Source organism: Citrus sinensis, chromosome 3 (assembly GCF_022201045.2).
Source record: "Citrus sinensis cultivar Valencia sweet orange chromosome 3, DVS_A1.0, whole genome shotgun sequence".
NCBI classification, from domain to species: Eukaryota; Viridiplantae; Streptophyta; class Magnoliopsida; order Sapindales; family Rutaceae; genus Citrus; species Citrus sinensis.
This window is the reverse complement of record NC_068558.1, coordinates 29896659-29909261: the sequence shown is the minus strand read 5'-3', so window position 1 is coordinate 29909261 and position 12603 is coordinate 29896659. Positions and strand designations below refer to the sequence as shown.

The 12603-nt window shown below is 34.4% G+C and overlaps 2 protein-coding genes across 2 annotated transcripts; both read left to right on the top strand.

The window, feature by feature from the left end:
* Positions 1-5784: 5784 nt before the first annotated feature.
* LOC127900710 (disease resistance protein RPP2B-like) lies at positions 5785-7696 on the top strand. Its single transcript, XM_052435915.1, has 3 exons — positions 5785-6144; positions 6789-6956; positions 7199-7696. The coding sequence occupies exons 1-3, from the start codon at positions 5785-5787 to the stop codon at positions 7694-7696; spliced, it is 1026 nt and encodes a 341-aa protein (XP_052291875.1).
* LOC127901444 (disease resistance protein RPV1-like) lies at positions 6854-9838 on the top strand. Its single transcript, XM_052438771.1, has 2 exons — positions 6854-9039; positions 9147-9838. Exons 1-2 carry the CDS (start codon positions 7786-7788, stop codon positions 9237-9239), a joined length of 1347 nt encoding a protein of 448 aa, XP_052294731.1. The 5' UTR covers positions 6854-7785; the 3' UTR covers positions 9240-9838.
* Positions 9839-12603: the final 2765 nt, after the last annotated feature.

Below are 12603 nucleotides of genomic sequence, written 5' to 3'. Positions count from 1 at the left end.
ATCTTTCCAAAGCTCATATGGAGTTTTATTAAGATTAGGTCTAATCAACACCCGGTTTAAAACATAACAAGCGGCGTTGACGGCTTCGGCCCAAAAATACTTAGGCAAAGAATTTTCATTCAACATGGTCCTTGCCATTTCTTGAATAGACCTATTCTTTCTCTCTACTACTCCATTTTGTTGTGGAGTCCTAGGTGATGAAAATTGATGTTCAATGCCAAAGTCATTACAAAAATTTTCAAATGCATAATTTTCAAATTCTCTACCATGATCACTTCTAATACAAGTAATAAAATAACCTTTTTCATTTTGAACCTTTTTAAAGAAAATTCTAAATGCATCAATGGCATCATCCTTATTAGCTAAGAACAATACCCATGTGTATCTAGAATAATCATCCACAATAACAAATGCATAATATTTGCCACTTAAACTAGCATATCTAGAAGGTCCAAACAAATCTTTATGAAGTAGTTGAAGTGGTTTTGAAGTAGAGACATGATTCTTGCTTTTGAAGGAAGTTTTGATTTGTTTTCCAAATTGGCATGCTTCACAAATTCTATCTTTTTGAAAACTGATTTTTGGAAGACCTTTTACTAAATCATTTTTCACGATTTTTGAAATCAAATCCATGCTTGCATGACCTAATCTTCTATGCCACAACCAACCATCATCATGCAATGCGGAGAGACATTTTTCATGTATAGATGCACAATCTATATTAATGGTATAGACATTAACACATCTATTTCCTACAAACAAGACTTTCCCATCATATGCATTCTCAATAACACATTTTAATTCATCAAAGATAACTCTATATCCTTTATCACATAATTGACTAATACTAAGCAAATTGTGTTTCACGTTTTCAACTAAACACACATTCTCAATGAGAGTAGAGGATACATTACCGACATTTCCAATCCCAATGATTTTTCCTTTTGAATTATCTCCAAACGATACATCTCCACCATTTTCGATCTTGGTAAAGCTTGAAAACCAAGAATAATTCCCTGTCATGTGTCTTGAACAACCGCTGTCCAAGTACCACTTATTATTCTTCTTCTTTGAGCCTTGTAAAAAAAATCTCAAGTTTTAGGTACCCAAACCTTTTTGGGTCCTTGAGAGTTAGCAATGGTTCCTTTCGGAACCCAAACACATTTCATACCATAATATGCATTTCTCTTCACTGCACATCTATTTTTCATATGGCCATCTCGATTGCAATAATGACATACAATTTTATTGTTAATAGATGTATTCTTCACAAAATAACTCTTGTAAAATTTTTGTTTCAAATTCGGTTTATAACCTATGCCACTTTTGTCAAATACACATTTTTGTGAGTTTAGCAAATTGTCCAACATCTTTTGCCCATTTGTGAATTTTAGCACAATTTGATTTAGTTCATTACTCTTCTTTCTAAGCATTTCATTCTCATTTTTCAAGTCATTCATGTGTGACTCTAAGTGCTCATGTGAAGTGCTAGAGTTCTCAAATAATGCAATACTATCATGTAATGTTTTGTTTTCTAATTCTAGGCATGTAATCTTTGCACTAAATGAATCATTTTCATTCTTAAGCTCTATCATCTTCTTTTTAAGACTTATATTCTTTTTACCAATCTTCATTAGCTCATCATGCAAATCATTAAAAGCATCATGCAATTCATCATATGTAGGAGGAACACTTACCTCATCAAGTTCATCACATGATTCTTCCCCAATGGCCATGAGAGCTAAGTTTGTCATTTCTTGTTGCTCATCATCGTCACTTGTTTCCTCATCATTATCATCCCATGTGGCCACCATAGCCTTCTTCTTGAATTTATTGAGAAGAGGACATTCTGGTAGTATGTGTCCGGGTTTCTTGCATTCATAACAAGTGATTAGGTCCTTCTTCTCCTTCTTATTCTTGTAGCCTCTGAACTTTCTCTGCTCATTATTCTTCTTGTAAAATTTTCTGAATCTTCTAGCTAACATAGCCAGCTCCTCATCATCCATTTCGCTTTCCTCATCACTCTCACGTTTTGAAGCCTTGAGAGCAATGTTCTTCTTCTTTTCCTCATGCCCTTTTTCAGCTGCTAAATCTTCTTCATATGAAATAAGAGAGCCAATTAAATCATCAATAGGTAACACATTTAAATCCTTGGCTTCCTCAATGGCAGTCCTTGTTGGTCTCCATTCCTTAGGTAGAGACCTAATGATTTTCTTGACTTTTTCGCTATTTGAAAAAGTCTTTCCTAGGGCTCCTAGAGTGTTCACTATGTCCGTGAATCTAGTATACATAGAGTACACATTTTCATTTTGTTCCATTTGGAACAATTCATATTGTCGAGTGTACCTACTTATTTTAGATTCTTTCACTTGGTTCGTGCCTTCATAGACAACCTCAAGTTTGTGCCAAATCTCATTAGCACTTTCGCAACTAGACACTCTATGAAACTCTTTCTTATCTAGTGCACAAAACAAGGCATTTATGGCCTTGGAATTTAGAGAAGCTTTTCTCTTTTCGAATTCATTCCAATCCCGTGAAGGTTTTGGAATATCTTCTCCGACTTCATTTTTAGTCAAGGGCATGAAAGGACCATCATTAACGATTTCCCAAATCTCATAATCTAAGGCTTGCAAGTAAATTCTCATCCTAGTTTTCCAATATGGGTAATCATTTCCATCAAAGTAAGGTGGTCTAGTGGTGGACTGTCATTCCCTAAATGTGGAATCATTTTGAGTTCCCATTGATCTTTAGCTCTAGATGGTTAAATCTAAATAAGAGCACCTAGTTCTGATACCAAATGAAATACAAGTGTGCAACCCAAAAGGGGGGTGAATTGGATTTCTAAAATTTATCCTAACAAATCCACACAACAAGCAATCTAATGTCTTAACAATAAATGAAATCAATAAGTTCAATAATAGAACAATAATTAAAGAGTAAGGGAGAAGAGAAACAAACACACAAATTTTTACGTGGTTCGGCAATCCCCGCCTACGTCCACGCCTCCAAGCGATCCAAGCTCAAGAATTTCACTATCCAAGCCTTTCCAAGGCTTCAACGATTACAATTGACTTCGAGGTGTTAATAAACCTTTACAACAAATAGATTATCTCCCAATCTCTTCACTCAAGTGTCTCACACACTCAAATTCTTACAACTGAATTGAAGAAATGAAAGTATAATGAAACTCACTCAATGAGTAGATATTCAAAGATGAAGAACAATGAATGATTCAATGAATTGTGTTTTACAAGTTGAAGGCTCAAGATATCACGTGTGCTTTTTGTTCTTGCTTGTTAGGGGACTTCAAAATGAGTTGGATTTGAGTTCTTATAGCTTAAGCTCGAAAACTAGCCGTTACTCACATTCTAAGCTATCCGGTTTGCCGTTTTATAGAATCCGGTAAGCCGGATTTATGTTACCGTTAAGGCAAAATTCAAAATTTTGCCTAACCGGTTTGCCGGTTACTAAAATCCGGTATGCCGTTTTTGTTTTGGATACTTACTACCCCGAATCCGGCCTGCCGTTTATCAGTATCTGGTAAGCCGCTTGCTACAGTAACTGCTACAGTAAAATATTTTCCAAAATTTACAATTTGACCCCAAAACTTTATAAAACTGTAGTATGGCCGAAAACGTTATAAAAGTTTGCAAATAGGTCCAATTTTAGAATTTTAAATAATGCTTTCTCAATCCCACAACTTTTTGAAATTATGACTTCGCCCAAACTTTATGAAATTATAGAATGGCCCAAAAACATTTAAATAGTTTCAAATATGTCCAAATCCGAAATTTAAAATACTATCAAAGATTTTAAAATTACTTTCATTTTAGTCCAAAATGCTTTAATTTCATAACATCATTTTCTTATAATAAAAGCACAATTCATAAATCTTGACTCAATAAATACATGTGGTTTGTTATCATCAAAATCAATATTTATAGCCATATAGGCTAACAGATCATACATCTACAAGTGGTTGGATTTTTAATCTTGGTGGAGGAGCTATTTCATGGGGCTCAAAGAAGCAAACTTGTATAGCAGACTCCACCATGGCTACAGAATTTATAGCTTTGGCTTCATGTTGCAAAGAAGTTGAATGGTTAAGGAATTTGCTTATAGAAATTCCTATTTGGCCTAAACCAATGCCTCCTGTATCTATTCACTGTGATAGTGAGGCAACTTTATCAAGAGCATATAGTCAAATCTATAATGGAAAGTCTAGGCACATTGGTCTAAGACATAGTTATGTGAGACAATTACTTACAGATGGAGTAATCACAGCTGACTTTGTGAAATCATGTCAAAATTTGGTAGACCCCTTAACTAAAGGCCTTGCAAGAGATATTGTATTTAAAACTTCTAAGGGGATGGGACTGAAGCCAGCATCATCTTATCACTAATGATGGAAACTCAACCCAACACTTGAAATATCAAGATCTTGGGTTCAATGAGCAAAAGTACATCATATGTTGTGATAGCAAGCACTATAATATTTTTAAATGCGTCCCAAAGGTTAGTGCTTGATACCTGTAACATATGGGAAAGGTTAAGCTACTTAGCTTTTAATGGACTTATAAATATTTTAGTTACAGGGATATTCTAGATAAATCCACAGGGAATACTTGAGAATTTGAAAACTTATGTGTGAGATATATCCGGTTAGTCGATTAAGGTCGCTGGTTCAAAGCTTGCCTACCATGCCACCATGATTAACTTTGATGTATTGTCACTAAGTGAAGGTTCAAGTCCAAAAGACACCTTCATCTATGCATAAGTTTTCCAAGCCTGTGCAAGATAATTTTTTCAAATTCATTTATTTTGAAAATGGTGGGGGATTGTTGGAAATTTTCAAAATAAATGTGTCTTATGATAAAGACATGTCCTATTAATTGTGCCTTATAGAAAAGGTACCTTTCACTAAAGACATGTCTAATTAAATGATGTCTTGTTGTAAGGACATGTCCATTTAATTGTGTCTTGTAGAATAGGTATCTTTTTACTAAATGATATAACTTTTCATGGCAACATTTCACTTAGAGATGCATCATTTCATGGTGACATTTCATTTGAAATGGTGATGGTACAATTTGGACCATTGATTAAAATCAAATCTAGATCCAATGACCATGAATGAAGGGGTATCATGAAAGATGATAACCCAAATGAGGGGGCACAAGTATATCTATAAATAGGGGTCATGTTTAAGCCATTTAGACATGAAATTAATGATCCTACACCACTCTTTTCTTAGCATTCCTTTCTAGTACGAATTTCAACACAAAACACCCATTTTTTTTTTTTTGTGCATTCATAATCCAATATATTGTTTTCTGCAGGAACAATATATTGTTTTCTTGGCAGGCTTGCAACATTCAAAAGTATTCTGGTTTGCTTTCGTCAATGCACAACGCAAGCAAACAAACAAGTGCTTCATTGTATCCTGGAGGCGTATTTGCTTAACTCATGTGCATCACTCAATTGGTGGGGGCAAATAACGTCTTAAGGAAAGCGACATTTGTAACGTGCCTTGAAGCACACAAAATTTCTGCAGTTTACTTATTACTATCATTTTTCTTCCTACATATAGAGTTAGTTGTAAACACATTACTTTACATAATAAAGTTCCACCATTATTATTGTATTTCTCTACATTTTCCATTCCCCACAAGTTCAACCTCCAACACACACAAGGCAATAGAATATGCGCTGGGAGTTCCTTTAGTTCTTAAAGTTTTGGGTCACCACCTATGCGGAAATAGCAAAGAGGTATGGGAAAGTGCAATGAGAAAACTGGAAATAAGTCCTTGCGTGGAAATCCCTGAGGTGTTAAAAATAAGTTATGATAGCTTGGATGACTCTCAGAAGAATATTTTTCTAGATATTGCATTTTTCCTGGAAGGAGAGCGTAGAGATGTGGTGATAAGCTTTTTTGATGCCATTGGCTTCGAAGCTAAAATAGAATTAAGTGTTCTTGATGGCAAGTCTCTCATAACTGTAGACTTCCTTGACCAGATAAGAATGCATGACTTGCTACGAGATATGGGAAGAGAAATTGTTCGAAAAGAATCTATCGATCATCTAGGAAATCGCAGTCGGTTGGGGTATTACAAGGATCTTTATGAAGTTTTGAAGAAAAATAAGGTGAGCAATAATAGATTTTAAATTGTCTCTTATTTATGTTAAATTTATACTAGTAGTTTGTCTGGATTTTTCTTTTTGAATAAGAATAGAATTAATTCTGTTTAAAATTAATGGAAGAGTAATATTAAAAAGTTAGTAAAATAAAATAGATAGATCCCTTGTTCCCCGCTCAGTTTGTAACATGCCCTTGTTGGGCTAAGTTTAAAATCTCCATAGCAAAGAGCGCTTTTGGAGAGAGGGGAAAAAAAATTAACCCACTCAATGTTTTTCACTGGGGAAAAAAATTGCTTTTCCATTTTAACTCAAGCCCAGCCCCTACCGTTAATTTTTACTGGAAAAGAATTGATATTCCTTTTCAACTCAAGCTCTGCGCCGACCCTTAATTAAAATAAAATATTAAAATACAGCGCTTGTATTTCTAATTGAATGGAATAATATTTCATGGAAATGTTGTAAATTAATTTTACAATTTACATATTAAGCATTTTCTTGAATTTTATGCTTTACAATTTTAAAGAACTTACACCAATAGTTTATTATTAAGTAATTGTTATATCTTTGTTTGTGTTTGACCACTTGAAAGTAATTGCTTACTTGTTTGCTTCAATTATATACCAACTTATGACCTGCTATTTAATGGTTAGGGGACTGAAGCAATCAAGAGCATCTCTTTAGATATGGACAAAGTCAATAGTGAGATACAAATAAATCCATATACTTTCTCAAAGATGACTGAATTGAGAACCTTAAAATTCTATGGATCTGAGAACAAATGTATGGTGTCTTCTTTAGAGGGTGTGCCATTGACTGAGGTAAGGTATTTCGAGTGGCATCAATTTCCATTGGAAACGTTGAATATAAATGGGGAGAATCTTGTTTCACTTAAAATGCCGGGTAGAAAAGTTAAACAACTTTGGAATGACGTTCGGGTATATATTTATTTGAAATTTTTCAGTAATAAATTCTAAATACAGTTGGTGCTATAATTAATATTCGTGGTGGTATTTGTTAATTTATAATAATAATAATTATTTTTTTTTTTTTGGGAGGGCAGAATCTTGTAAACTTAAAATATATAGACCTCAGCCACTCCGAGTCATTGACGAAACTCCCGGACCTCTCCCTGGCCCGAAATCTTGAGATATTGGATTTAGGTAGCTGTTCAAGTTTGACGGAGACTCACTCCTCTATTCAATATCTAAATAAGCTTGAAGTCCTTGATCTACGCCACTGTGAAAGCCTAGGGAGTCTACCAACTAGCATTCATTCGAAATATATCGAGGAGCTTGATTTTGTGGGCTGCTCAAAGTTGAAGAACCACCCAGCGATCTCATCTTCTCTTATACCTCTTTTATCTTTAATAAAAGTTGGAATCAAAGAACTGCCCTCATCCATCGAGTGCCTATCCAAACTCGATAGACTGTCGATTCAAGACTGTACAAGGCTTGAGAACATCTCGAGTAGCATATTTAAGTTGAAGTCTCTTCAATATATTGAAATCAAGAGGTGTTCAAATTTGAAGAGGTTTGCAGAGATCCCACTTGTACTATAGATAGAAGTACTGGAATTGAGCGACTAGCCTCATTTGAGTTGCGATTGGAAGACTGTTCCAGTCTTGAGAGTCTCCCAAACAACTTGTGTATGTTCAAATCTCTTGCATCTCTTGAAATCATTAATTGCCCAAAACTTGAGAGATTGCCTGATGAACTTGGAAATTCAAAAGCATTGGAGGAGTTGAGAGTTGAAGGAGCTGCTATAAGAGAAGTACCAGAAAGCCTCAGTCAATTAGCCTTATTATCTACGTTGGTGTTGAAGAACTGTTCAGAGCTTGAGTACATCTCGAGTAACATATTTAAGTTGAAGTCTTCTATATATATTGAAATCTCTAATTGTTCAAATTTGAAGAGCTTTCCGAAGATCCCATCTTGTAATATAGATGGAAGTACTGGAATTGAGCGACCATCCTCATCTACGTTGAGATCGGAGAATTGTTCAAGTCTTGTGAGTCTCTCAAGCAGCATGTGTAAGTTGAAATCTCTGAGTTCTCTTCAAATCATTGATTGCAAAAAACTCGAGAGATTGCCTTATGAACTTGGAAATTTAGAAACCTTGAAAGAGCTAAGAGTTGAAGGAGCTGCTATAAGAGAAGTACCAGAAAGCCTCAGTCAATTACCCTTATTTTCTAGGTTGGTGTTGAAGAACTGTTCAGAACTTGAGTACATTTCGAGTAACATATTTAAGTTGAAGTCTTCTATATATATTGAAATATCTAATTGTTCAAATTTGAAGAGCTTTCCGAAGATCCCATCTTGTTATATAGATGGAAGTACTGGAATTGAGCGACCATCCTCATCTAGGTTGAGATTGGAGAAATGTTCAAGTCTTGTGAGTCTCTCAAGCAGCCTGTGTATGTTGAAATCTCTGAGTTCTCTTCAAATCATTGATTGCAAAAAGCTCGAGAGGTTGCCCGAAAGCCTCGGCCAGTTAGCCTTATTATGTGAGTTGAAAATGATCAAGTGTTCAAGCTTTGAAAGTCTCCCAAGCAGCCTGTGTATGCTTAAATATCTTACATCACTTGCAATCATCGATTGCAAAAATTTCAAGAGACTGCCTAATGAACTTGGAAATTTAAAATGCTTGGTGGTGCTGATAGTTAAAGGAACAGCAATAAGAGAAGTACCAGAAAGTCTTGGTCAGTTATCCTCAATAGTAAGGTTGGACCTATCTAATAACAATTTGGAGAGAACACCAGCAAGTCTCTATCAGTTATCCTCAATAAAATATTTGAAACTATTCGACAACAATTTTAAGCATAGATTGCTCACTTTATCTGTCGACTTGAATTTGGTTCCGAATGTGCTCAGTGAAATCATCAATGATAGGTGGAGGAAGCTGGTGTGTCTCTTAACTCACTCCTTTTATTCTATTTTCTTTTTCTTTTTACTTTAATTGAAGTTAACATTATTTTCAAAAATTAGTAATTCTTTATTTTTGTGTTGCAGTCATTTCATGTCAAAGTTGGATCAAGAGTATGTATTTCCCTGGGAATGAAATTCCAAAGTGGTTTAGGCATCAAAGTGCCGGGTCTACTATAACCTTGAAGATGCCGCAACCCCCATCAGCAAGCTATAATAAATTAATGGGCTTTGCTTTTTGCGCTGTTGTAGCATTTCCAGTTTCAGACTGCTTTAGGCAGGAAAGTGTGGAGGATGACTGGAAATGCAACCTGCTTAATGTGTTCTGTGATTGGAAATTCAAATCCAAAGGATTTCTTTACCCTCATTTTTTGGGGAAAATTAGTCCTGTAGAGTCAGATCACGTGTTTTTAGGATCCTATCCATTCGACCGTGAGTATTCGTATGCGAATTACGACGAGTTCTCTTTCCATATTATGGGTTCATATGGTCAACATCAGGAGTGCTGCGAAGTGAAAAAATGTGGGATTCATTTTGTGCACGCTCAAGATTCTATGGAATCAACATAAGAGGAAGAGGAAGAGGAACCACACCCCAAAAGACCGAAATATTCCTCAACTCCATCGCAGCTAATCATTCCGTAGACCTCGTTGTTGTCTCCTTTTTATATATGCGTTTCTCAATACGTTCGTTTATGTACTATTTATTAATTGTTTGGTATTGGATGGACGAATCAATGAATTCAAAATAAATGGTAATTAATTGACAATGTACGTGTATGAATTCTTTTTGTTTTGTCTTTAGTTTGTGTTCATATTCATGTCTGGAATATCCCCAAGGTTACATATCCGTGTAATAACTAATAGCGAGCTGATTAAGATTATTTCAATTATACTTAATCAGTTTTCAAAATCTATAATAATAAAATCGTTTTTTTTTTTTTTAAGTTTTGAGGTTTGAATTTAAAAGAAAATACAAATTTACTCTTGAGAATTAAATTTATCTTACTTTAAATTAATTACTAGTTAGGTTTGACTTGGTGTGTGATGCTGTGAGAATAAGTATTCGTGTGAGTATTAATCATATCAAGACAGCAAAGTACGTATTTAATATATAATTGTGATAAATTATCATATCAAGACAGTAAAGTACGTATTTAATATATACTTGTGATAAATTACAGGATCTGTTTAACTTATCAAATACCAAATTTTAAGAACTATAAAAAATAACAAACAAAACAGAGCCCTTGGTTATCTGTTTCAGTAAATAAACTCCATCATTCTATTTCAAGTTTCCATTTCCATTTCCAATGATCATGTTAATGCTACGGTGAAATGATACACTGTTGTATAGGTCCCGTCATTACATTCTCATGTGCTGTATAAATCATCATTGTTCTGTAAGTGCTATACAGCATTTTTTACTAGACAGGCTGGCCCAGGTGCCTCAGGGTGCGTTTGGAATTGAAAGTTTGGGCAGCTGTAGCTTTTAAGTTATCGCACTAAAATGTTTAGTAAACATTGGCTATTGTAGCTTGGAAGATATAGTGATATGATTTTTCACTTATATGATGAAAAATCTATTATATTTTTAATAACTTTTTCAAAATTATTATTTAAAATTTGTATTTATTATATATTATTAATTTTTGTTTTACAATTACATTTTTTTTTACAGCAGTGTAGCTTAAAAGTTATAGCACATCAATCCGAACCAAGACCTTAGAAGCAAGATTCGAGATGGAATGAACTAAATCTAAAGCTACACAAAATTAAGGTTGGTCATTTTGTTATTTATTAGTCTTTGATGTCTTTTACCTTAAATAGTCTAACATCCTGTTGGACCCAAGCATGATTCATTTCACATAGGCTTGACATGCTACATGGTCCAAAATTCATTTGAAACACTGGAAACTCTTTGGTAACGTTGTTTATATTGAAGATTCTATCGCTTAATTTCTTTTGCTGTGCAGTTAGGCACGAGTAATGATAGACTTTAAGGTAGCTTTTGCTGGGCAAGAGACAGAGGAACCATTTTGTGTTTTGCTGGTCTGATAGTGTTATGCCATAAAGCAACTTGCCAGGCATGCTTTAAAAATAAATTGCAGAATTATTCAAGATTTTCTGCATCTTTCATTATTGGACCAAAGGACTATTCACGAGTCGGTGGTAAGCGTTTGTTAATGTTTCTATATGTTGGTCTGCTTTAAATATTGAAGGAAAAATGTGCTCCATTTTTTCATATGGTGTGGAGGTAAATCAGAAGTTATAGCTGTAATCTTTTCTTATGGCCCCTGTGTAGGCCAGTTATATGTTGAGCACAATGATGCTATTTTACTAGTCGTAATTCCTGCAGCCCAATCACTTGAAATTGCTTCATCAGTTTCATTGATATGGTAATTGACTTAGTCATTCAAAAAAAAAAAAAAAAATTGACTTAGAGACCTTTCATTTCTTTTTAAGATAATTTTGTCGGTACATTTTGGATTTGTACCCCAAGAAGTAATGAGTTCAATTTTCATAAGCTTTAGTGCACCGGTGCATTCTTTGTAGTGCTCTTTCAAATGACAGGACATTTATTGGCATCTTACTTTGTTGACGACAGGCTCCGAAACAGCTGGTGCAGTAAGCACTACAAGAAAAGGAGGTTTGTATGTCCGCTACTTTGCCGTTACATACACGGCGTTGCAAAAGCTTTATAATAGCATATCTGGAGCTACAGAGGGTCTTCTGTAACAGCTATTTAGCCATCTTAAAAGGCAGAATCGGGGAACAAAAAAAAAAAAAAAAAAGGATGGCTTACTGCCGTCAGGAACTCACAACTCCAAGGGGTAGCATTCATAAGATATCCAGTGTCCTCCTTTCTATTAAGTAGAAATCTAGTCATGCCAATTACCAACAAAATAACAATACTAAGAAATAAAATATATTATGCATTCATTGCAGACGTTAGATGGCAAATGACAGTTGCCATTCTTTCACCAAAAAAAAAAAAAAATTGTAAATCTTAGTTTATTAACGTTAATTTCTCAAAATTGCGGATCAACAATAATACTTTACATTTCAATACTAGCAAAGGACAACCAATCCTATAATAAAGCTAACAATTGAAATAAAAGTTTATAACCTAAATAAACAAGAATAAAATAAAGTTATAAACTTTATTCCAAATTAAAAATAGTGAATTAACTATGATAGTTAATCAAATTGGGTACTTAGCATGATCATAAAGAACTCATCAAGTTCCCAACAAATCATACGCAAGGCCAATGAAGTTACACAATGGATCTTGAGTTTAAATAAGCAGTAAAAACCAATGACATGAAATTTGGTATAGATAAAAAAAAAAGGATAAATTACCTGCACATCAAATGCAAACCATAACAAAACAATTAGGATGAAAGTCCGCAAATTCGCAAGTGTTTGAAAGTCCGGATTCTAAATCTGCTCCGCAGGTTACAAATGAAATCTCAAATATTTCAGGATGAGTTGGTAGGGCATCAACTCACAACCCATGGGTTTACCCAAATCCAAACCAAATA